Below are 23,265 nucleotides of genomic sequence, written 5' to 3' on the forward strand. Positions count from 1 at the left end.
CCACTATTTATAAAAATAGATTTAAAAAAAACCAAATGCCTTCTGCACAGCACAGAGAACTATAGACAATACCTTGTAATAACCTATAATGAAAAAGCATATGAAAAAGAATACATGTATGTCTATGCATGACTGGGGCTGTGTGCTGTGCACCAGACATTGACACACTGTAACTGACTGCACTTCAATTATTAAAGGAGTAAGAAGGAAATGATCAATGGTCCCCAATGGATAAACACACACTTCCTTGGCTTTGAGTGAAAATTCTCCTCTGTGAATCCTTATGTCAGTCACATCACACGGACGTGCCCTGTGGGTGAAGGCCAGCGGGGGGCCCTCCTGAGGATGAACCCGCTCCCTCCTGTCACAGCGTCCATGCCCTCATCACCCCCGACAGAGCCAGACAAGGTGCCAGCAGCGCAGACGTCAGGCGCCCTGCGCTGCCCACAGCCGGGGACTCTTCTGTGAAGTCCCCATATCCAAACTGGTGTTACCCCTCCAAAAAACACGCCACCACCACCTTCCTTTCACTCAGTAACACACAAGAACCCGAGAATGCAGTCAAAACCACCCACTGCAATTGGGACCTTGTTCCTTCTCGTCTTCTGAAGACGTCCCGTTTCTGTTCAGAGGTTTCGATCCAAACACACTGGGAAGAAAACACACTGGGCCCCATTCCACGGGTGCCACGCAGGGAATCCTAATGTGGGAACAGCTTTCTCTTCACAGTGAGCCTTGCCCAAGCAGTGTCTGCTCTGCAAGATGCCCGGAGAGAAGCCAGCTTCTCCACTGAGGATGGAGGGCACTTGGCAACCGGCAAGGAACGAGCACGCTGCAAACCAGGCTCAGGAAAACACACCCCTGCTCTCCTGCAGGCTGTAAGGAGGAATGGCCTTGGGGCTGCAGGCCCCCCAAAGCCTGCACACGGGGCTGCGGAACGGGGGCCGGGGAAGGGGCCCTCGCATCTCCTAGCCTGAGGCAGGACCACCCTCTGGGGCCCTCGTACGCTTTCCTCTTTAGAAAAAGCTGAGCCGAAACAGACACAACACGCTTCTTGTGCGCAGTCACGGGTGCGAAGATGGCTCACGTGTGGGGCAGCCCTCCGCCCACCGCTCTCCGGGACTCTTGCAAAACAGGAGCGCCGTCCCCATGAAACCCTAACCCCAGGGCCTCGCGCGTGCTAAGCGCGCTCTACCACTGAGCTACAACCCCCCCCACCAACTGATCTTTAAAAAATGAGTATCAGGCCTGGGAACCGGGTTCTGGCCAAAACAGAGCAGCCCGCTCCTCCCGGGTCCCACCATGTCCAGCCACAGCCCTGGGCACCACACGGCCACGGGCACGGGGATGCTGACAGACAGAAGGAAGGATGCAGGCTGGAGAGGTGCCCTGACTGCCTCCCGGGATCCCGGACCGTCAGACAGAAACAGCTCCAGGGAAAGCCTGCGGCTAACCAAAGACCCAAAACAGAAACAAAAACAGTATCATAACAGGAGCAAACCTCGGCAATACCTGCCCTGTTCTGACCCAACACCCAGGGGACCCACAGCCTAGCCCACCATACCACACTGAGTGGAAACCGGACCCTTCATGTCACCAGCACCCCCAACCCCGTCACAGGAGCAGTGGCCCTGGCTGCCCAGTGGGGCGGGGTCCGCAGGGTGCAGGGAGAGCTGGCGCCCCCCACCGAGCCTCCAGACCGAGTTCAGGGCTGCAAGTCCGAGGGCCGGCCCTGCACCCACCACCCCACTGCCCCAGGGTCACGGCCGGCGGGAAGGTAGCCTGAACATCCAAACACCCACGTGGCTCAGGACCACCGCCAGGCAGGTGCGCTGCCTGAAAACAAGGGGGCAACCAGAGCTCAGGCGTGCACACCAGAGAAGTCCAGGGTACAACCTAAACCCACAGGCGGCAGGACCTCAGGAGCGGAGGGACGGGATGGTGGGGTACAGACACCCACAGACACCCAGGAGGGACCCCGAGACCCACACCTTCCAGGACCAGAGCGTGCGCTCACCTTCACAGGGCTGCCCGGGACCCCCGGCATTTTAGGAGCGTGTCTCTGTGTGCCCGGGCACCCAGGAGAGCTGGCTGCCCGTGCATCCCAGAGCCGTCACACCCTCATCCCAGTCCTCCCACCCCTCCGCCCCCTCCCACCGCATCTGTGAGGCCCACCTGGCCTTCATGTAGCCAATCCGGCCCCTGCCCTGCCTGAGGCGACCTGCACATCAGATACCAGAGGTGCCTGGTATTCAGCAGCAGAGCTGGAAGGTGAACTGGTTCCCGGCCCCCTCAGGCCGGGACAAGGCAGTGACCAGCCTGAAGCAGGACACGGGAGAGTGGGGTCCAGGGGAGGGGCTTTTGGACACCCAGCTCCTCCATGAACTGCACTCGGTTACCTTTGAGTCCCAAGATCAGACCTGCGGTGCCAACGCTTAGGTGGGCCGTCTGCAAAGCAGGTGGGGCCCCGGGGCCAGGGCCAACCCCTGACTGGCCTTAACACCCTGTGGCCACACCCCCCTCACACCCACGTGGGGATTCCAACTCAGCTGAGCTCTTCACACCTTTGGATGTCATTTGACCATTTTCTTCAAATACAGGGAGGGGAAGCTGAAGTGGGCAAGTGGGCGGCAGCAGAATGACTGTCGATTAACGGTCCTCAGTGTGCGCACTGCTTGCCTAGAATGCACACTGACCATCACACCCAAACTCCACCCGGTTTCACTTTCCTCCTGCTCTCAGAGCCGCGCCCCCCCGTCCCCAGGCGCCGATCGGAGTGTCCGAGGCTCTGAAATCATGAATGTCTCAGACATTTTTAAATCTGGGCAACGTCACATATACCAACTTCCTTTATAGCGAGGACAGTAACAGAAATTGGAGAGACAGCAGCTTTTGAGGAGCGCCTACTGCTGTACAGAAAAGGGTCACCCCCTCCTATGGACGAGGAGAGCAGTGCTGAAATGGGAGCTCAAGAAACTTGCTCGGGGAATTGCAGCTCTTGGGGATGGATGGAAATGCTGGCTGTCATGACCGTGGTGGTGGTTTCCTGGGTGCGGACGCCTCCACCAAATCCATCAGCCTGAGCATCTTAAACATATGTGGTTTGCAGACAGGAACCACACCACCAGAAAGGTGTTAAGAATTAAAAAGGAAAAAACAAAGTTGTTCAAATAACTTACTATACGTAAGGTGAACAGCACAGGGAACTATATTCAGTACCCTGTCATGGCCTGTAATGAAAAAGAGTATGAGAATATATATATAAATGGATCTCTGTGCTGTACACCGGACACTAACACTAGTTTGTAAATCAGCTACACTTCATTTAGAGAGAATGCAGCTTGCTCAAAGGCGGTCAGCTCATCTCTATGCCTGAAAGCTGTGTTTTCCAACAAGACACCCTTGCCCCTCCATCAGGGAAATCTCAAAGTCAGCAGCCTCAATGCAATAAAACAGCCCTGTCCTAAAGGAACTGCCTCTTTGCTCCAAAAACAGCGGAACGCCTGCCTCAGAGGGGCCCGCCAGCCAGCTTCCCGTGCGTGGACGGGGCCTGGGGCCTCCGGGGTAGCCTGCAGCCCTGGGACCGAGGCTCCCGGGCTCCTGCCAGCCACCATCAGCAGCAGAGAGAGACCGCTCTCTCCCTGGATGTACAGGGGCCAAAATGCTCTTAAATTCACCTCTGGAGCTGGAAAAAGATTTCTGTCCCACCCGGACAGTTTCTAATATGTCAACACCCACATGGAGCGCATGGAAAATTACTGCCATGCATACAGATGGCATTAAAGTGACTGGAGATGTCTGGAGAGACATTATCTTCCCTTCAGCCACGGATAAGTTAAGTCTCCCACACCTGGAAGGCACTGCTCGCAGGACGTTCAGGCTGGAGAGGCAAGCGGGCAGCGGGAGCACCAGCCCAGGCTTGCTGCGCTGAGCGCGACTGCCCCCTCCCCCGGAATCGCCCCCCATCCTTCCAGCTGAGACATGCACACAGGCCGCGTCACTCTGGCCAGGCCCGTGCCTACCCGCCCGCCGCGGCAGCCTGGGCCACAAGCCGCCAGGCTCACCTGGAGATTGCAGAGGTGAGCCTCCGGGAGCCCTGGTGACAACTGGGCGGGTTACCTCGCTGACTGTGTGTTCTGCTTTAAAGTCTTGGGCTCTGAAACCCTCCAACAGGCAAGGCAAGGCTCATTCAGAAGCCCCCACTTTGACCCCCATGCTGGCTTTTGGCGCCGAGTGAAGCACTGGTCTCCCAGGAAGGTGCAGGAGCACCTGGGCCCTGCGTCCTCCCGGGGCAGCCGGCGACCCCTCCGGGCCGGGGAGGAACCGGGCAGGCGGAGGAGTGATCCGAGCCGGGAAGCAGCCGGCTCCAGACCGCACATCTGTAAGCAGGCTTCCCTCTGCCCCGGGAGCCCTGGCCGCTGAGACAAAGCAGAGCTTTCTTCTGGAAGGAGGCGCCTCCTGACTGCAGGGCCAGGCGTCCTGTCCCACAGCCGTGGGACCCGGGGACACTGGGAAGAGCGGGCCCCTCCGCAGCTTGTCCCCCATCGGGCCCTGCGCCCGCATCCCAGCCCCTCCCGCTCCCCTCTGCCCCTCCCCCACCTCCGGGAGGTCAGTTCTCAGCCTCGCACAGACATGGCCAGAGGCTGCGGGGAGGGGACCGGCGTGTACCTGGGCGCCGCGGGCGCCGGGCGGTCCTAGGATAGGCCGGGAGACCGGGCAGAGGGAGGTGACCACAGGAGGGCTGTCCCCAGAGGCGGCCCCCACCCGCCGGAGCCGGGCGACTCTGGTTCCGGTGTCCCGGGGGAGTCGGGGCGGGTCGCGGGGCGGCCACCTCCAAGGAGGCCCATTCAGAGGGCGGCGGGAGAGCTCCTCCGAGGAAAGAATCTGGCTGTCTGGGCGGCCTGCCCAGCAGGTGCCTCCCTCCGATGGCACGGCCGGCCCCACCCGCTCCCTGCCTGGTTTGCTTCCTCTCCGTTTCTTCCCCCTTTTCCTTTTCCCTCCCTTTCATCTCTCCAGGCTCCCAGCTGAACCCTGCACCACTGGGCTCCAGCCCACGGCCAGTGCCACCCGAGCCGCCAGCGCCACCCGAGCGGCTAGCGCGAGTGTCCGTGGGGCTGGGACCCCAGGGAGACAGCCACCCCGAACGAGCCCCCCAAGGCCCCCGTCCAGGACCTGCGCCTTGACAGAGGCAGACGCGCTTCCCTGGGATCCCAGGCTCACAGCGAAGCCTCCTGCCCTGTCCCCTTCCCTGGGACCAGGGCACCACCTCTCATTGCCCGGGCACCAGCCCCAGGCCTTCACTCCATCCCCTGCCCGGGGTAGCTGGGGGTGAGCGCTTTCCTCAAACCCCACAGGGCTTCCTCCTGCAGCAGTGGCTCCCATACCCTCCTGCTGGCTGACTCTCTTTTCCAACCAATCAGCCGGCTTCACCTGGCCGGTGGCTTAGCTCAAACACACTAGATCCCTTTCTTCTCTCTGCTCTGCTCAAGTTCTTCCCTCTACATGGAAGACCTCCACCATCCCGACCCTAAGCAATCCGGCGAGCTCCTATATACTCGTCAAAGCCCATTTCAAATGACCCTACACTTGGGACACTGTCCCCTCTCAGTCAGGTAAGTCCATGCTCCATCCCTCATGGCCTCAGATCTGACCGTAAGAAGTCCGTTCAGCAGAGCAGAAGGGACTTGTCCTGGGTGTGGCCTCTGACATCGAAGCCCTGGGTGGTAGGCAGTGTACCACGAGGTCTACATCCACCTAGTGCAGCACAGAGTGGGTGCTCACCCCTCGCCTCTCCTGCCTCATGGGCCAGGCACAGTCCCACTCGTCCACCAAGTCCTAGTGCGGACGCCACACTCCCTGAAGTCCTCCCTGGAAGAGGGACCCATGACCCTCCTGGGAGGCCGGGGGGCCAGCACTCGCCCCGCCTCCAGGGCTGCACGGAGGCACTGGGCATGGTGCATGTGGCGGGCTTCCAGGACACCTTCTAGCCACGCCGTGCAGAGTCACCCCTGCCCAGCCCTGCCGTGACCCTCTGACCCACTCACCAAGCCAGTGGAAGCTCACAGGCACTCACCTCTCACAGGATGGACGCCTGGCCCACCTCCCCAAGTTCGAGGCCAGGAAGACCCCAAGGACCCTACACCCCGAGGGCCGCGCAGGGCACTTCCTCTGGGTTGTTTATGGCCTGCAGGGTCTGCAGGAAATGCCCGGCCACAGCCCAGGGCAGGCCCAGCCGGCAGATGGACGGGCTTTTCCTGTGGCCCACGGCTCCCCGAACAGAGAGGAAGGCGGCCGTCTGGCAGGGCAGCCAGGCCCAGGAAGGGCTGAGATGGACAGCACTCCGCAGGGTGGGTCCTTCCCCTGGTGTGGGCGGGGCAGCCCAAGGGGTGGGCAGAGGGGACAGCCGGGCCTGCTTTCTGAGATGCCACCTCTGTGCTGTGTCCAGCCTCTCTGTGACCAGGGCAGCTCTGGTGCGGACGCTTGCAGACTGGCCTGCCCTTCCTCCTTGTCCCCTCTGCTTGGCGGGGTGGGAGCAGCGGGGACTCGGCTGATGGCGCGGGCGTGCTCCAGGCAGAAGCAACTCCCATGAAAGGTCACATTCAGAAAACTCATCCCTAAAACCGTGCTGCCCCCAGGAAGCATTCAGGACCTGGGTCAGAGGGAGGTGGGCGCCCACTCACCCCTTGTGCAGTCACCACCCAGTGCAGACACAGCGTCCCATCGGCAACGCCGACCCTCCCGCCCACATCCGCAGCCACCGTGCGCATGGCTCCCCGAAGGAACAGCGTCTCCCTCCCACTCACTCACAGGTGCTCACGCCTTAAAAACAACACAGACTTTCACCTAGAACCTCTTGGACGCTGGATGCCGAGAACGTAAGGGTGAGTGAGGAGCAGACGGAGGACAGTTTGGAAGTTAAAGGGGGGAGAGACGGAAACCCCATGCAGGCCTCTGCCTCCTGCAGGCTCGTACCCGCCAGCCCGCCCTCCCAGTGCCCCTGAGAACTGGAGGGCCGTCGGGGACAGCCTGCCACCCCTCCACCCCGACAGGCAGGGCTGGGCACCACTCCTGACCCACTGCACACCGCAGCCACACCGGTGGTGACGTGAGACCGTGACACGCGGCAGGGGTGGGGGGACAGCAACTACGGGGCGGGGGGCCAATCTCTGGGAACCCCATCCCTTCCCCAAGGAGCTGGAATAACCCTCCTGCCTGTTAGCATATGAAGTTATGGGGGCACCTCGGTGCTCATCTCAGTTTCCTGGACGACCCCGTGCTCCGGGGCCACCTCTGGCCTCTCCAGACAGCCTGCATTCTGTCTGTGGGGTGCGTCCCCCTGAATAAATCTACCTTCACTCCACTGCTCTTGAATTCTTTCCTGCATGGAGCCAGGGACCCTCACATGATGGGGCGCATCCCTGGGGCTCCGCCCAGCCCTGGGACCTGGCTGTGCCCCACCCCATGCCCCCACAACCCCAGCCCCAAGTAAACCTTTCCCCGCACCGCTGACTGGCGTCTGGCTCTGTTTCTCCCTGACCTCATCGGCTGGCTGGCTGGGGGACAACCCGACACGTCTGGGTTACGCCAAGCCAGCACCCGGTTCAGTCCGATGTGGGAAGACACACTAGTCAGAAGTCAGAGCCCAGCTGAGACCATAACATCAGAACCAGGCAAACTGGGAACAGCCACGGAGCCCCAAGTCAGGTCAGCTGCTCGAACCACCCACATCTCCCCCAAGTGCAGCCCTGTCCTCCCCTCTTTCCAGAAACCACTGCGGCCCGAGCACTCCACCCGCCTGGCACTGCTTTGCACACAGCAGCCGGACCAGCGTGTCTCTGGTGGACCCGGTTGTGGCGGCGTGGCACCCACTGACTTGGCCCAAACCCACTAACTGGGTTCCAGCGAGCTGCCCATTGTGGGGGATGGGGGACAGGGCTGTGTGGAGACGGAGACGCCATCCCTTTGCGTCTGAGTTATTGAAACAGAAGAACATGCACGTGGCTACACACGGCAGCATGGGCACCTCTCCGCCGTCCTTGCATTCGACGTTCAGAGGCGCCAACACAGCACAAGCTTCTCCACACCCTCCACGCACTCATGCTTACTAAGGAGCTGGTCTCTGCGTGTGCACACCGGGCCACACGGGAAACTCTGCAGGACAGACGGCCCTTCTGTTAAACGACCTTGGATCTGGGTTCCTCAGGAGGGAGGGGCAGTGGAGCGGCCATCGTCCCAAGGACAAGAAGTGGGATTAAACACACAGTCAGCCTCCCACCTTCCCAGAGGTGCACCTGAGGGAACCCCTCCCCGTTTCCCGGGGCAGAAAGCAGCGACATGGAGAACCCACGATGACTGAGGAGAGTGATTTTTAAATGGGAACACGGCTTGAGCCGCAGCCCCTCCACCACCTGACTATGGACTCTCCAGGCAAGTGGCGTCTACCCGGGAGGCGGAGCTGAGTAGCCCAACCAGCACGCATCCACGCTACCTCCGTGGGGTGGGTGCAGGGGCGTGGAAGGTGCCCAGGAGGGAGCAGACCCACCCCTGTGCTGGGAGACCCAGGATGGGGACCACACCCAGGACGTAGGAGCCAGGACAGGGCCCCAGAGGCGGCAGAGGTCCAACGCCCCAGCAGACCCCAGCTCACCCCTGCACCCCTCCACCCCATGGCCAGTGCTGCCCTCACCGTCCAGGCTGCTGCGGTGCGACCCAGGCACGTGGTGGTGCTCCTGCATGAGAGGACGCCCAGGGCGGAAGAGAGTGGGGTCTTAACCTGAGCTCCTCTGTACAGGCTGCTGCCACCCATCGGGGGCCCCGGGGGGCTGAATGGAGGGTAACGGGGGGTCGTCACTACAGAAGAAAGCAGAGTGAGGCGCCGTCCATCCCCGAGTCCTCCCTGAGGGGCCATCGTGCAGGCGGCCAGCTCTGCTCCCTCCTTACCGTACGGCGTCTCCGGAGACATGGGGAACGCAGGCGTGGGGGGCAGGGTCTCACTGCCACTGCCAGTGGGTGAGAAGACCCTGCCGTCGACCCCATCCAGGTCCTGGGGGTACACGGGGATCGCCGTCTGGAAGTGGCACGGGGTGGGGGTCAGGTGAGCCAGCCCTGGTCTGAGCGCAGGCCCAGGAGGCAGGGGTGGAAACCCAGGAAGTGCAGTGGCCATAAAGGTGGGGAAGCGTCAGGTGCTCCGGCCGGTGACAGCCACACAGTGAGTGGAGCTGGTGGGGAGTCTGTGCGGGGGTGAGCACCCGGGGAACGAAGCAGGTGAGTGACCTTCACCCGCAGTGTGTCCCCAGGCAGGTACGCACACGGCGCACTGATCCCACAGCTCAGGGAAGAGGCTGCATGGACCCGTTTCCTCTATGGGCCCTGGCTCGGTGCCTGGGTTAACATTAACGGTGATGTTCTCCTCCCCGTCTGCTCTGGGCCCCAGGGCTCCCGCCTGGACAGCACGTGAAACCTGACTTGAAAGGGTTCCTGGTCTGGGGGCTTGCCGACCCGTCTTACTTCGATTCTGGTTAAAAGCCTGAACCATGCCTCCCGGAAGATGCTCTGATGTTCTCCCCGGGGGGTGGGGCGGGTGTCCCACGTCCACACTGACCCACACGTTCTCCCTGCCCCCCTCCCGGGGACCCCGAGGGGCCTTGGGTGGGGACTTGGGCCCCCCTGTTGGGACCTGGAGGAAGTCTGTTTGCGGCTGGTGTCTGCTGTCCGCCCGCGGAGTTCCGGGCCCTCATCCCTCCCACGGGTCAGAACACAGAGGTCCGATGACTGGAACGAGGCGCACGCCCAGGGCCCGCTCGGGACAGCGACCGCGCACCCGTGCTCTGCACCCACACCCTGCCTCGGGCCAGGCCCCGGGCGCGCTGTGGCTACCTCCTTGGCGCTGGCTGGAGAGAGTAAGGGCACCAGGCTTGGGGCCTGTTCCGTGCTGGTGGGCTTCCCCCAGCTGCACTTGGACTTGGAGAAGGCTGGGGGCCCCCCGGTGTCATTGTCATACTGCCCAACGCTCAGCTTCTGGAACCTTCCGCTCGGGGGCTCGTCACCTGCAGGGAGGGAAACACGTGGGCTGCCGGCGCATTCCGCGCGGGGCAGACCACCAGCCCGTCACTGCGACCGACTTTTAACCTCTCAGAGACACTCGATTCATTATTTTTTCTTTTTCTGGTTCCAGAGCACCTTCCTCGCCCGACAGGAAACCCCAGCCCCCTCCCGCGGCCCCAGCAACCAGTAACCCACTTTCCGTCTTGACGGGTTTGCCTGTTTGGACGTTTCATTGACAGGGAACCCCGGGGCTCCGGCTGCTCTCCCCCGGCATGACCAGTTACCACCCGCTGTCAGTCTCTCCCACCGCCGGTTCCACCAGGACCTGTGTCCAGCGGGCTCCCCAGAACCGAGAGCCGGCCGGGCACCCAGCGGGGGCTCAGGAAGCACGGGGTGGGGGAACCCGGGGCCCTGGACCGAGCCCGCTTCCCACCCCCCAGCGTCAGCAAGAAGGACTATCCATGCTGGTCGAGCTTGGAAGGGCCCCGGCGGCCGCAGACACGGGGACTCACAGTCTGAGACCCCTGCCCGAGCTCAGCGCCCCCTCCTGCAGCACCTGCAGGCACCTCTGAGGCCAGAGGGCCTGCATGCCGCTTCAGGACCACCACAGAGGGAACAGCCACTTTGACCAGACACAGACGTCTTTTTCTTGGGTCACGAACGTGTACACATTTCCACCTGCCTACACGGTCGGTCGCCTTCTTTACATGTTGTACTGTGTCTTTTAGAAACATTTTACCCCTTCTCGTTTTTACAGAGAGGGCGTGGGAGGGGGGTGCGGGGCCCCGGAGGGAGGCTGGCCCCCACCCCGGCACAGGCAGGGCCCAGACACCATTCCCAGGGCAGGACAGGTGCATGGTGGGGGCCCAGCACTTTTGGAAGGTGGATCAGGGTGGAAACGCTCGTGGGTGTCAGTCAGTGATGGGCAGGAGGACCCTGCGAGCCTGGCCACCCCAGGAGGGGACGACTGATGCCCCCCAAGGCTGTCGGGTCACAGCACGTGAAGCACATCACCCAGGGAGACACCCAAATGCGCTGCTCTGAAATGGTGCACAGCGGGGCGGCCCTTGACCTGCCTCCTGTGGCCCATCAAAGCTGAGAAATGCAGAGGCCTTCCCGGAAGGGACGGGGGAACAGGAGATGGCCTCTGTCCGACAGGCAGGGCAGAAACGGTGTCCTGCGGACGTGGCCCGCTGTGGCCACGCCAGCGCACTGGGAGCAGGGTGTGGGTCCTCCCCAGGGGTCTGCTGCTGGCCTGCAGAGGACAACCTGCACCCTGACCTCCACGTGATATGACCTCAGCCCTGACCTTTGAGCCAGAGGGCTTCAGGAACTGAGGCCCCGTCCAGCGTGCGGTCCTGTGTATGAGACCAGCCTCAAGGATGCACTCAAAGGCACCACTGTGAAAACATGTCCGGGTGGGACCAGGGCCCATGAGGAAACACGCAGAGCCGAGCAGGCAGTCTCAGGAGCCGTCCGTCCCTGCAGCTGGTGCGGAGCTGTGGGTGGCCCCACTCCTGGGCTTCCTCCAGGCCCCGGAAACATCCCATGGGAGGCAGGACACACCTCCACAGCCAGGCAGGGCTGTGGGCACGTCTGTGATTAAGCACATGTGTGGCCGCATCACCGTGCCGCGTGCCAGAAACTGACACGGCGTTGTGCACTGACCGCACTTCAATAAAGAATGCAATAAACACAAAAATACAACAAAAAAGGAATGATCTATGTGGACCACGGAGTAGGGGGAACCCCTGGCTGAGATCGGGGACCCCTCCTTCTGCACACGTGCCAGCGCTGCCATGGATGCCCCCTCCATCTCTCATGTCCTTCACCCCTCGTGAACTTCGGGTAATGACGTCTGAGTCCTCCCAGCTTTGGAACCGCCCCCAGCAGGCAGAAGTGCCCCGTCCCCGGGCAGCGGCCAGACTCCAGGTGGCCAGGACACAGACGAACACAGACAGGCTCCCGGCGATGCTCAGGCCGCCTGGCTGCGCACGGGAATCACATTCGCGGTCTGGACCCTCGGGCCGAGCCTGCCCTGTGAAGTCACAGCCTGCGGAGTGAGGCCAGGAGGCTGGCGTCTTCGTAAAATTCCCCAGCGTTTCCAAACACACAAACCAGTGGGAGGACCAGGGCCAGTCTCCAGCATAGAGTCACGTACGGGGGAGCATTTAAAATCACTCTGACGCCAAGCAGGATCCAGGCCAATTTACCCCAACCTCCTGGGGGAAGCCCGCGGGCATGTGCAAAGCTCCTGCGACTGACACAATCCCAGGTGGCAGTGCCGAGCGGGCGGATGCACGACCTTTGCCTCCACCTGGGTGGCTGCCAGGGGCAGCATCTTCGCACAGGGGCCTGCCCACGGGTTCTGGAAACTCCCTCGCATTCCTGGGAGCAAAAGCCACCACCAGGGATGCACGCAGACGGCCTGCCCCCAAGTTAGCTCCAGGCTCCCCATTCAGATAAACGTGCTTCCTCTGCAGAGCGAGTGTCAATGGGAGAAGGGCAGAGCGACAAAGAAACGCCCAAATGCGCTTCCAGACTGATTCAAGTGGCTCTGCTCTCCCTGACGCAGAAATGCAGACGGACTCCCCCACAGGGAGTGTTCCCAGGGAGAGGGGACATCTGTCAGTTAGTCCCCATCCGACCCCAGGGCCTCAGGGGATGTGGGAACCAGGCCAGTGGGCTCCGCATATCTGTGCCCAGAGGCCCGGGGAGGGCAGCTGCCTTGAGGACTGTGGGACTGGAAGTCCTCCGCACCGGGAAACGCAGAAGAGCTGGGCAGGAGGGAGCCTCTCCTCTAAAGACGTTTTTTAATGGAAATGATCATGTCCAGAAAGCTAGGAGGCGCACCCTTGCACTGCGAGGAGCGCAGGAGACCGTGTCCTGCGCAGGCGTGCCTGTGACTCACGGCACAGACCCCATGGGACTGCTGCCCTCAGGGCGCCAGCGGCAGAGGCTGGCGCCTACTTTCCACTCCTTTCTGCTTCTTTGAGTCTCTTCCTTTTCTGTCATTACCTGACCGCTCTGACCCCACCCCAGAGCCCTGGATCTCACCGGCCGCCTCCGCAAACACTTGAGGAAGCATGATGTTTCCACCACACACCTCAGGACGGTCACAAGGACTGTCCACTTGTGGGGCCTCCTTCCACAGAAGGTGAGCCAGGAAGGTGCAGCCCCAGGCACACACAGCTGATGGCGGTGAGGAGGAACGGCACAGGACTTCGGGTCCCGGGCCGTCTTCCCATCATCTCCTCCCTGTTCTGACCCAGGGGGCTCACCACCACCCACCCCGGGATGAGGCAAATTCCATGTCTCGCCCGTGAAGGCCCATCGTGCATCGGGGGTCACGTCCGTGCAGACCAGCTCGTGTCCACCACGCCGAGATAGAGCTTCCAGAAACATGCCCCCGACAACGGACGCCCGGGGTCTCCAAAGAGAGCTTGCCAGCACCTGAGGAGGCATCTCCTCAGCACGTCAATGAAAGAGCCACTGGGGGAGGGGGTTATAGCTCAGGGGTAGAGCGTGAGCTTAGCAGGCACGGGGTCCTGGTTCAATCCCCAGCAGAAAAGAACTGTTAAAGAAAAAGGAAAGAAGGAATTGCCACGTGGCCCGGAGCCCCACTCCCGTGTGTGTGCCCCAGGGAACTGAGAAGAGGTGATGGAACGAACACTTGTGCATGAACGTTCACACGTCCCTGCTCACAAACACTGGAGGTCCCCACCCACGGACGGAGCACAGCGCAGTGCAGCCGTGCAGAGGAATGCCACTCAGCCCTGAGCACAGCGGGGATGAGCCCGACAAATGTTAGTTATGCCTGCATTGACATGGAACACCCCGAAGAGGCTGATCCACGGAGACAGAAGGCAGACCGGGGGCGGTGGGATCTGGGGAAGTGTGGAGCAGGGCCGACAGCAGTGGGTGCAGACTCCTCCTGAAATGACAGAAGTGTCCTGGACCCAGACAGTGGGGACAGCTACGCAACACGGAAGGCACATGATGTCACGATACTGTGCACTTGAAAACGGTGAAAATGGTCAATTTTATGTCACGTGTATTTTTCTGCAGTGAGAATGTGAGGGTGGTCCACAGATCTCTGATGGCTGCGTGTGTGAGCAGCTTACGGGAGCCACAACCTTGGTTTCACGATGGTGAAGATGGTGCCAGTAGACAGAAGTTCTAAAAGCAGGACCGCAGGCCCGGGAGGGTTCAGAACCAGAGCTGCAGGCCAGCCCAGCATCCAGGGACGTGGGAACACGCCCATCAAGGTGACCTCGTGGGGCCCCAAAACCCCTATGTGTGGAGCGAGGGTCGTAGGGGGCAAAAGGAACTGAGTCACTCACCCCAAATTCAAAGGGTGTTTCTGCAGAAAAACAGAAAGCAGCTCCAACAAGAGCTACCCTACTTCCCACCGTGAAGGAAGTTCCCACCCGGAGCGCGGAGCTTCCGCGTGCCTGCGGGCACCCGACTCATGGCCCCTGCTCACAGTCCTGAAGAATCCGTCTGAAGCCACGTGGGGCGCCCGGCGTCCTGACCCCAGGCAGGAGTGTCTTTTTAGATCTCACGGCACAAGCATACCCCACCCGCCCCTTCATCTCAGGCAATGAGAGCTCAGCTGGAGAAACTCCAGTTTCGTCTGCGGCCGCGAACAGAGGGAAGAGTCCTTCACAGGAACACAACTGACCCCCTGGCCCTGGTCGCTGGCCCTCAGCCCGCAACCTCCCCCATCCTGGGTCCCTGGTGGGCCTGGCAGGAGCAGCCCCCCCCGTATTCCCGGGGCCCCCTGCTCTGCAGGAGCTCCTGATGGGGGCGGGGACAGTGGTGTCTGGGAGGAGCTGGGACCCCTGGGCACAAGGGGAAGAGACGGGTCGGGAGGCATCTCAGAGAGAACGTGACCCTGGGCTGACCCTGAGGACTTGCTCAGCTCTTAAAACGGCATGAATGAGCCCAAACCCAGGCTGCATGAGGCCTGAGAGCCTGACATCTCAAGACAGGTCTGTCTGAGGCCAGGCCCCCTCGCGGTCTGAAACCCACCAAGAGAACCGAACCGTGGCTCCAGGGGGTGAGTGCTTGCTGTCTCCCGGGTGACCGGGGGCGTGACCTCCACCCTCTCATCCCTGAGACCGCCTGCCACTGCCAACATTGGGCCTCTGCCTGGCGGGACAAAGAGCTGCCGTGCGGGGACACCGGGCTGGCCTGCCACCGGGACCCAGGAGCAGCCCCGTCTGCAGCTGGTCCCCTGGACTTGGAAGGGCAAGGAGGATAGGCCCGAGGGTGGAGAGGTGAGGCCAGAGCCCTCCCTCTTGGCCCCACACGTCCCCAGACCTCGGGCTCTGCCCCTGAGCTGGGACCCTCTTCCTGGACATGCCTGGGAACACACACAGGGTGGCCACGCAGGAAGTGCCCCAGGCCGGGTCTGAGCCTGAGTCACCCACCCTCTCTGACCTGGCGCTTCCTGTCTGAACAGACAGGACAGCCCATCCTTGGGTGCGTCTACCCAGAGGAGCCAGGAGCGCCCCGCGCATGGCGCCTCCTTGGTTCTGTGCAGCCCAGCTCCTCTGTCCCCTGCCTGGGCAGGCACGAGGCTGCTCCCCAGAGCCGCAGAGGGGGCGCAGTCTTGCGGCATCGGGCTGGGGTCCCTGGCAGGCGGGGGTCCTGCTGCTGTGGGGTCGGCCTGAGATGCCCTTTCTGAGATGCCTGCAGAGTCTGCGTCCCCGGGGAAAGGAGGTGACCCCGAGGGCAGCCGTTCCATCTCCTGACCGGGTCAGGGGCCTGTCCGGGCACCTGGCCCCCCAGCCCTGGGACACCCGTGCACTTCCCACACCTCGGCTCTCCCCGCGTCTGCACAGCCCGGGGAAGCCATCCTCCGGGAAAGTCCATGCTTCCTGCTCCCCAGTGCCCCTGGCTCTCTGCCCCACCCACCACCTGGGGCTCATGCGCTCCGCCTCCCCACCACACGCCCCCGGAGACCCACACGGTGGGAACCCACGGCTGAGGTCCTCGCTTTCCACACTGGATCCCTGTGGTGGGGCACGTGTAGCTTTACGTAATTTAAACTGATGGGCTCCCACTGTCAGTGGCTGAAGTCGGTACTTGTCACTGCTCTGAACTGCCTGCAGCATAAATCAGTCCTTGGACGCAGGCAAGACACCTGTGTCTGCAGAGGTCCTCGAAGGCAGCACTGGCTGTGACGTCCCAGAGTGTCTGTAAGCAGAATGCAGGGCTGCCGTGGCCCTGCGACTATTGGCGGCGATTGATGTAACAGAAACACGGTATTTGGACAACAGGAGGCAAGTTGCCCTTAGGTATGCGGGAAACGGAGCGCTGCCTGCCATCCATCCTTAATTGTCACAGACTTCTTCTGTTTCTTGGGTATCATCCATTGAAATCTCCCCCCATGTAGAGGATGTGATGGAAGAAACCCCTGTGGGCAGGGCGGCAGAGCAGCGGGGAGACCTGGGGTGTGGGGTGGCACCAGGTCCCAGGGCGCCCAGACCAGAGCCGGGTAGCCACGGGGGCACCGTGAGATGCCCCCACATCTCAGCCCATTTACAAGCTCCTCCGAGGCTCTCTGAGACCAGACCCCACCTCTGCAGGGCCTCTCTCTTGTCCTGTGGGGAGACTGACTCCTTGACCTGTCCCATGATGAATCTCGCTGAGGTCCCCATGCCAACCCAGTGGAGCCACAGGGGACCCGGGAGAGTCCTCTGCATTTCCGCCAGCACCGCACCCTCTATTCACAACATCAGCACGTGCCAGGAAATAAGATGAATACGTCACTGGCACTGCCCTTGAGGGGTTATACGGCTGGTGGCAAAACATGAGACTGTGCAATAAGGACACAGCCATGGGATGCAGAGTCAGATACACAGAAGCTCAGTTTACACATCATGGTGAGTGTGAAGGCCAGGGTGACACCGACAAGCTTCAGTGTCATGCCTGGAGTAGTACAGGTGCTCAGAGCAGCAGGGCTTACCAGCACATTTACCACTAGCATCCTCATCACCACCATCACCATCACCACCATCACCATCACCACCATCACCATCATCATCACCATCATCACCACCATCACCACCATCACCACCATCATCACCACCATCATCATCACCTCAGGGCATGACCTGTATGATCCTTACTAACTTCATGACACTGGGGTCTCTGTGACGACCCCTTATCTACAGCCAGAATGAAGACACGTGTGGCAGTCAGCACCTGGGGTCAAGATGCCAGGCAGGCCAGGGAGGGTCTCATGCAGAAGAGCCAGCGTCTTGGAACTTTCCAGCCTATTTCCCATCTGTAAGCAAGACTGGAGGTGGCTCTGATCAGACACTATCCCGTCCTAAGAGGGCTGAGCCTCAGGCACACAGACATGGAATGACACCTCTGGGGGTGACAGCCACCCTCCTCGGCGTGTCACGGGGCCTTTCAGACTCGCTGCGCCCTCCAACTCAGTAAGATTGGACTGAGAGCCATGTGTGGACCGGCTCAGCTGCACAGCCCTGGCTCCCCGATCTGGGGGAAGGAAACCTGCTGGGGCTGGAGTGCCTTCAAAGCACAGGTTTCCAGCACCCCCAAGCCTTCTGCAATGTTCCACGCCTCAGGGTCAGCAGGGCAGCTCTACAGTTTTATGACTTCCCTTGCATCAATGACTCTTTTCCTCTCCCTGGCTGATCTAACTTTCTGCACCTGAGAGATGTAAATACCGACATTTAAGTATTAAAATCAAGTGGGTAAACAATGAGGTCCTGCTGTACGGCACAGAGAACTACACTCTATACCTGGTAATGACCTATAATAGTAGAACATGAAAAGGAATATTTATCTGTATAAATGAATCACTATTCTGTACACCAGAAATTAACACAGCATTGTAATTGGACTATACTTAAAAAATTCTTTTCAATTTAAAAATTTTAAAAATCAAACAAAAATGTCTCTGTACCTGCCAGGGAGGGAAGGATGGTCTCCTGCCCCCTCAGTTCTAATAGCTGAGAGCTACAGACATGTGCATTCTTGGCAGGATCTCTATCAAGACAAGATGTCCCAGAAGGAGAACCAGAAGTCAGCGTGCAGGCTGTTCTGAGAGCCCCCTGCACTGTCCACGAGCTGCATCAGATGCCGTGTGAGTCCCAGTGTGCTGCACCTCCCAGTTTGGCACTGCCCTCACACAGGAGCTCACTGTGGGTGGAACACCGGCTCTGGGGTGGGAGGCCAGTCCCTGAGCCATGAGCCGCCCTCGTGCTCCTACCAGAAGCTCACCTCCAAACTTCAGGAAGGTCTCTGAGGATGAGCATCCAATTTGCTCACCTCTACTCCCCAGACACCACCAGAGCTCTAAAAGCACAGGGGAAAAAGCCCAACGTATGCCCGAGATTCCTACCAGGCAAGAAATGGATTAAGAAACACTCCAATTGGATCTGCATAATTAATAACCAAACATGCTGAGTGTTACAGATCTGTTGACGTATTAAAGTCCTTTCATTTCAAAAATGACACTGAATTATTTTTATGATAAAAGGAACTGGAGAAGATCTAAAAATCAAAATAAAAATTCCAGTAATTACAGTAGTGAGTTTATCAAGTCACTGAAGCATGGCCACCTGGAAGGGGAGGAGATGGGGACCTGGAAGGGGAGATGAGGACCTGGAAGGGGAGGAGATGAGGACCTGGAAGGGGAGATGAGGACCTGGAAGGGGAGATGAGGACACAGGAAGGGAGGAGATGAGGACGTGGAAGGGGAGGAGATGAGAACCTGGAAGGGGAGATGAGGACGTGGGAAGGGAGGAGATGAGGACCTGGAAGGGGAGGAGATGAGGAATCTGGAAGGGGAGGAGATGAGGACCTGGAAGGGGAGATGAGGATGTGGGAAGGGAGGAGATGAGGATGTGGAAAGGGAGGAGATGAGGGACTTAAAGGGGAGGAGATAAGGACCTGGAAGGGGAGATGAGGATGTGGAAGGGGAGGAGATGAGGACCTGGAAGGGGAGATGAGGACCTGGAAGGGGAGATGAGGACATGGGAAAGGAGGAGATGAGGATGTGGAAGGGGAGGAGATGAGAACCTGGAAGGGGAGGAGATGAGGACCTGGAAGGGGAGATGAGGACATGGAAGGGGAGATGAGGACCTAGAAGAGGAGATGAGGACCTAGAAGGGGAGGAGATGAGAACCTAGAAGGGGAGGAGATGAGGGACCTGGAAGAGGGGGAGATGAGAACCTGGAAGGGTAGGAGATGAGGACCTGGAAGGGGAGACGAGGACCTAGAAGGGGAGATGAGGATGTGGAAGGGGAGGAGATGAGGGACTTCCTCAAACCCCGGGCTCTCTGCTTCACGGTCGTCATGAGGACTGACACCCATCACGGGAGAGAGAGGCCATTAGACAGTAACCGGAGCCTTGGACTTCTTTCCCCCAATACACTCGCATGCTTCTGACCTCCTCCAGGTCTCAAAGGAGGTTTCAATCGAAGGAAAAATAAGATTTCTGATTTTAACTTTCCCAAGTGCTTTCTTTTAAGTAGGTTCAGCAAGCTGAGACAGTTTTATTCCCACTGAAGCATGTTTTAAACTCAGAATCTCCTGAACGTACTTGACCGAGCGAGTCCACAAGGCAAACCCTCCCACCCAGGCCCGGCTGTATTCAGCTGCTGCCATCACGGCTGTGGTCAGCTCCTCCCAGGGACCCCTCCAGCTTCGCCCAGCTCTGCGCACCAACACCCAGGGTCGCAGGTGCTCGGGGGGCCGGGATGTCACTCCTGATGCAGGTGCAGGATGCTGCGTGCAGACCTGCGCTCCCTGGCCCGCCCATCACCCGGGCATGGGACAGGGTTTCTTTTAACAGACGAAGTGAACAGAAGTCCTTTACTCAAGTCACACAGGGCACCCTAAACAGGACCCAGGTCTGCAGAGCTGAAGTTCCCCCAGCCACCTGGACCCGGGAGGGTCTGAAATCCTCCCCATTGGACTGCCAAGCGGGCAGGGCCCCTGGGTGCAGCCACAGGGGCCGATTCCTGTTCTCTGCCAATGACCCGTGTGACCTTGGGCAGGCCACTAACTGACACCTCCGGAGGCTCCACTGTGAGATGGGAGGTCCCTGCACCGAGGGGCCTCAGAGGACGAAGGGCCTGAGGACAGGGCAGTGCGGTCCATCCCCATCGGTGATCCCAGCTCGGATTTCGGCCGGCATGCAGGCAGACTCGGGAGCAGGAGGCAGCCGTGGGGCTCTTCCTTCCTCAACTTTCCTGTCCTCAGATTTAGAGGCAGGGCCACCAAGGAACCAGTGATGCCCCAGGTGGGGATATACGGGCAAGCTGACACTGGAGGGAGGGCCTGGCCTCACCGGGCACCCCACACCCAGCCCTGAGGTGGCCTCTGGGTCCTCACAGCCCCTCTCCCTCCACCTCCCCAGGCCTCAGGGCACCCATGCCTGGACCCCCGACCCGGCCCCATTCTCCTCCATGTGGAAGCCTCTAGACACACCTTCCCCTGTGACTTCACACCGTTCCTAGAGCCAGACACCCCCACTTTGTCCCAGTGCCCTCTCCTCCAGGCCGCCCTGGCCACCTCTCCTGGGCCAAACAGCCTGTGTCTCCCGCCATGAAGAGCCTGTCTCAGACCCCAGTGCCTGCCCCCACGTCCATGCAGCCACGCACCCAGGTCACCTTGTCCACCACAGCCACCCTGGCCTTTCCAGGCCTCCCAGCGGGACAGGAATGCCTGGCACTGCCACTGCACCGCCACGTCCCAGGGGTGACAGCCTGCCAGCCCCAGCCACCATGGAGCATGGCCCCCACTGCTCTGTGGCCTGGATTCCCACTGCACCTCTCAGCCCTGACTCTCTGGACTTGCCCCTCAGTCACCGATCCCGAGACCCTCTTCCTCTGGCTTGTAGGCTGCTGCCCCAGGTACAGCCTCCCCAGTCCTGGCTCAGAGAATCTCCCACACCCAGTTGGGGCAGTTCCTCCCCTGCCCCCACAAGCCCGTGCTCCAGACGTAGTAAGGAGCTGGGCATCCTGCAAACCCAGACGCAGACCAGCACACCTCCCGTGAAATGCCAGCTCACCTTGTCTCGTGGGGCCCCTGCCAGGGCCTCCCCCAGTGTCCTGCAGGTGGTCGCTGGCCCGCAGTCCACCTCCCACACCATCTGGGGGCACGGGGCCATTGGCTGGGCTGCCCAGCACGCTCATGTGGGTGGGGATGGGCTCGATGGTGGGGCCCAGCTCCAAGATCAGCCTGTTCAGCTGCTTGATGGACTGGTCGATGTCCAGGGTTGGGGAGCCCAGGGAGGGGTCTGCGCTCAGCTCCGGGATGGCGCCGTTCACGACGCTGACGTCCGGAGCCCTGGGCTTGAAGGCCACTCTGCCGGGAGGGGGTCCCTGTGTGTCGGGGGGATGTGGCCCGGGGCCCACGCCCCTCTGGACGTCCACTTGACTGCTGGTCCCCCGGGTCGGGGTGACCGGGACCCTGGCCTGGGTCTGCACCGGGCTGCGGCCGCTGAGCCTGGCCTCCCCGTCGGGGGCGAAGCCATACTGGTGGGCGGCCACCATCTGCTGCTGGCGCACCCAGGTCTACAAGGAGTAGCCGCTCTGCCCGTAGGCCTGTGTCGGGGCGGGCGCGGGGGGCTTCCTGAGCACGGGCTGCGGCGGCCTGGGCTCGCGGCCCCTGAAGGCCCACTCGCGCTCATACAGGGGGTCCCCGCCCAGGCCCAGGTCTGGGGCAGGGGCTCCATGCTGGTCCTCACCGGTGCTGCTGCCAAACCCGTCTGACAGGAGTGAGTTCTGGCTGCTCTGGTGGCAGGTGAAGGGGCCCAGGTGGGTGGATGCGTGGCCCTCTGAGGACAGCGTCCCTGTGCTGTCCACGCTGCGCAGGTCGTGGCCGGGCATCTCGTCATCCAGAATGTCCATCTCCCGGTCCTTGGGGGCAGCGTCCCCGTTCACGTGCACCTGGGCCGGCACCACGTGGCGGGTCCTGCTGCACTTGCTGTGGCCATTGCTCATGTCCTGCAGGGGGCTTCTGGGGTCCTCCAGGCCAAAGCCACTGAGCATCTGGTCCAGCTCGGCCTTCTCCTGGGGGCTCAGGCCCCTCTTGGGTCCTGGGCCTGGGTGCTCCTCGGTCCTGTCGGTCCTCCCTGAGGCCATGGAGTGGCCGGAGTCACTGCTGACGGACAGGGTGTGGTCACTGTGGACCGGGCTGCTGGTGGTGGGGACAGCCGGGGGCCCGCCAGGGATGCTGGGGTCCGAGCTGCTCTTCTTTCTCACCTTGGCATAAAGGCTGCCATCGACGGGGCCCTGCGTGTGCAGCACTGGTGGGGAGAAAACAAGGTGAGTCAGGGATGAAAGGCACTCCAGGCTCTTGGAAGGGGTCTGCTCATCTGACTGAAGACGTAAATAATCTTACAGCAGACAATCCAGAACAGTCAGGGCTGGAGACTCCCCAAAGCTCTGCATACGCCCCTGCGACGTGAACGCCAAGCAGTTAGCATACTCACACATCTCGGCCCCAGACTCGTCTCCACCTTTTCATGCAAAGGGCACGGGGTCCCTTAGAGAGCTATGGGATTCTCCACCCTTGGCGTCACCCGACTGGAGGACTCACTATTAATGTCACCCCTCGTCTGAATGCTGAGCTCAGCTCAGCTCACAAACCCCCCGGATTCAGGCATGGACGGCGTGTGTCAGACAAGAGGGAGCTCCTGCCAACTCTGCTGAGCGCCTCCCCAGGTGCTGGGTACCAAAGTCCTAGCAAACAGAGCCTCTGAGTCGGGAGCTGCTGAAATCTAAAACGGAACTCAGTGGAAGGCCTTGGGCCTTCCTGTAAGTGCAGCATCTCTGGGCCCGGAGGTGTCATGTTCACAGGGCAGGGCCTGAGAACACTGGACCAGGTCTGGAACCACAGACCTCCACGCATCAGGATGGCCGGGAAAACAGAGTCCGGCCTCTGATGGGAAACTGTGCTGCTCAGTCAGCCATCCCCCCAAGCCCCAAACTGCTGCCGAAGTCCCCGGTAACTGGGAGGGAGGGCGCCCCACAGGTAGGAGGCTTACCATCAGCACCTCCCCACCACCCTCCTCTGTCCCCATTTCCCCAACCATGAAACTGCATTCCAAGCAAGGGCCTGACCCATGCCGTGTGGGCCCCGGGGGGTGCTGAGTCCCAGCAGCCACGGGGCCTGGAGCCGCTCACTCCGCAGAGGCCCAGTGTGCTGGGTGTGCTGCACCGTCAGTGG

General features: G+C 61.0%; 1 protein-coding gene across 1 annotated transcript in view; it reads right to left on the reverse strand.

The window, feature by feature from the left end:
• Positions 1–22,532, reverse strand: part of LOC116150635 (tensin-3-like) — a 47,658-nt gene extending 25,126 nt beyond the window's left edge. Inside the window, 7 exon segments of the mRNA XM_064480478.1 lie at positions 4,096–4,119; positions 8,803–8,850; positions 8,941–9,067; positions 9,877–10,046; positions 19,828–19,836; positions 21,104–22,342; positions 22,490–22,532. Of these exon segments, the coding sequence (XP_064336548.1) occupies positions 4,096–4,119; positions 8,803–8,850; positions 8,941–9,067; positions 9,877–10,046; positions 19,828–19,836; positions 21,104–22,342; positions 22,490–22,532 (1,660 nt within the window).
• Positions 22,533–23,265: the final 733 nt, after the last annotated feature.

Source organism: Camelus dromedarius, chromosome 29, assembly GCF_036321535.1.
Source record: "Camelus dromedarius isolate mCamDro1 chromosome 29, mCamDro1.pat, whole genome shotgun sequence".
NCBI classification, from domain to species: Eukaryota; Metazoa; Chordata; class Mammalia; order Artiodactyla; family Camelidae; genus Camelus; species Camelus dromedarius.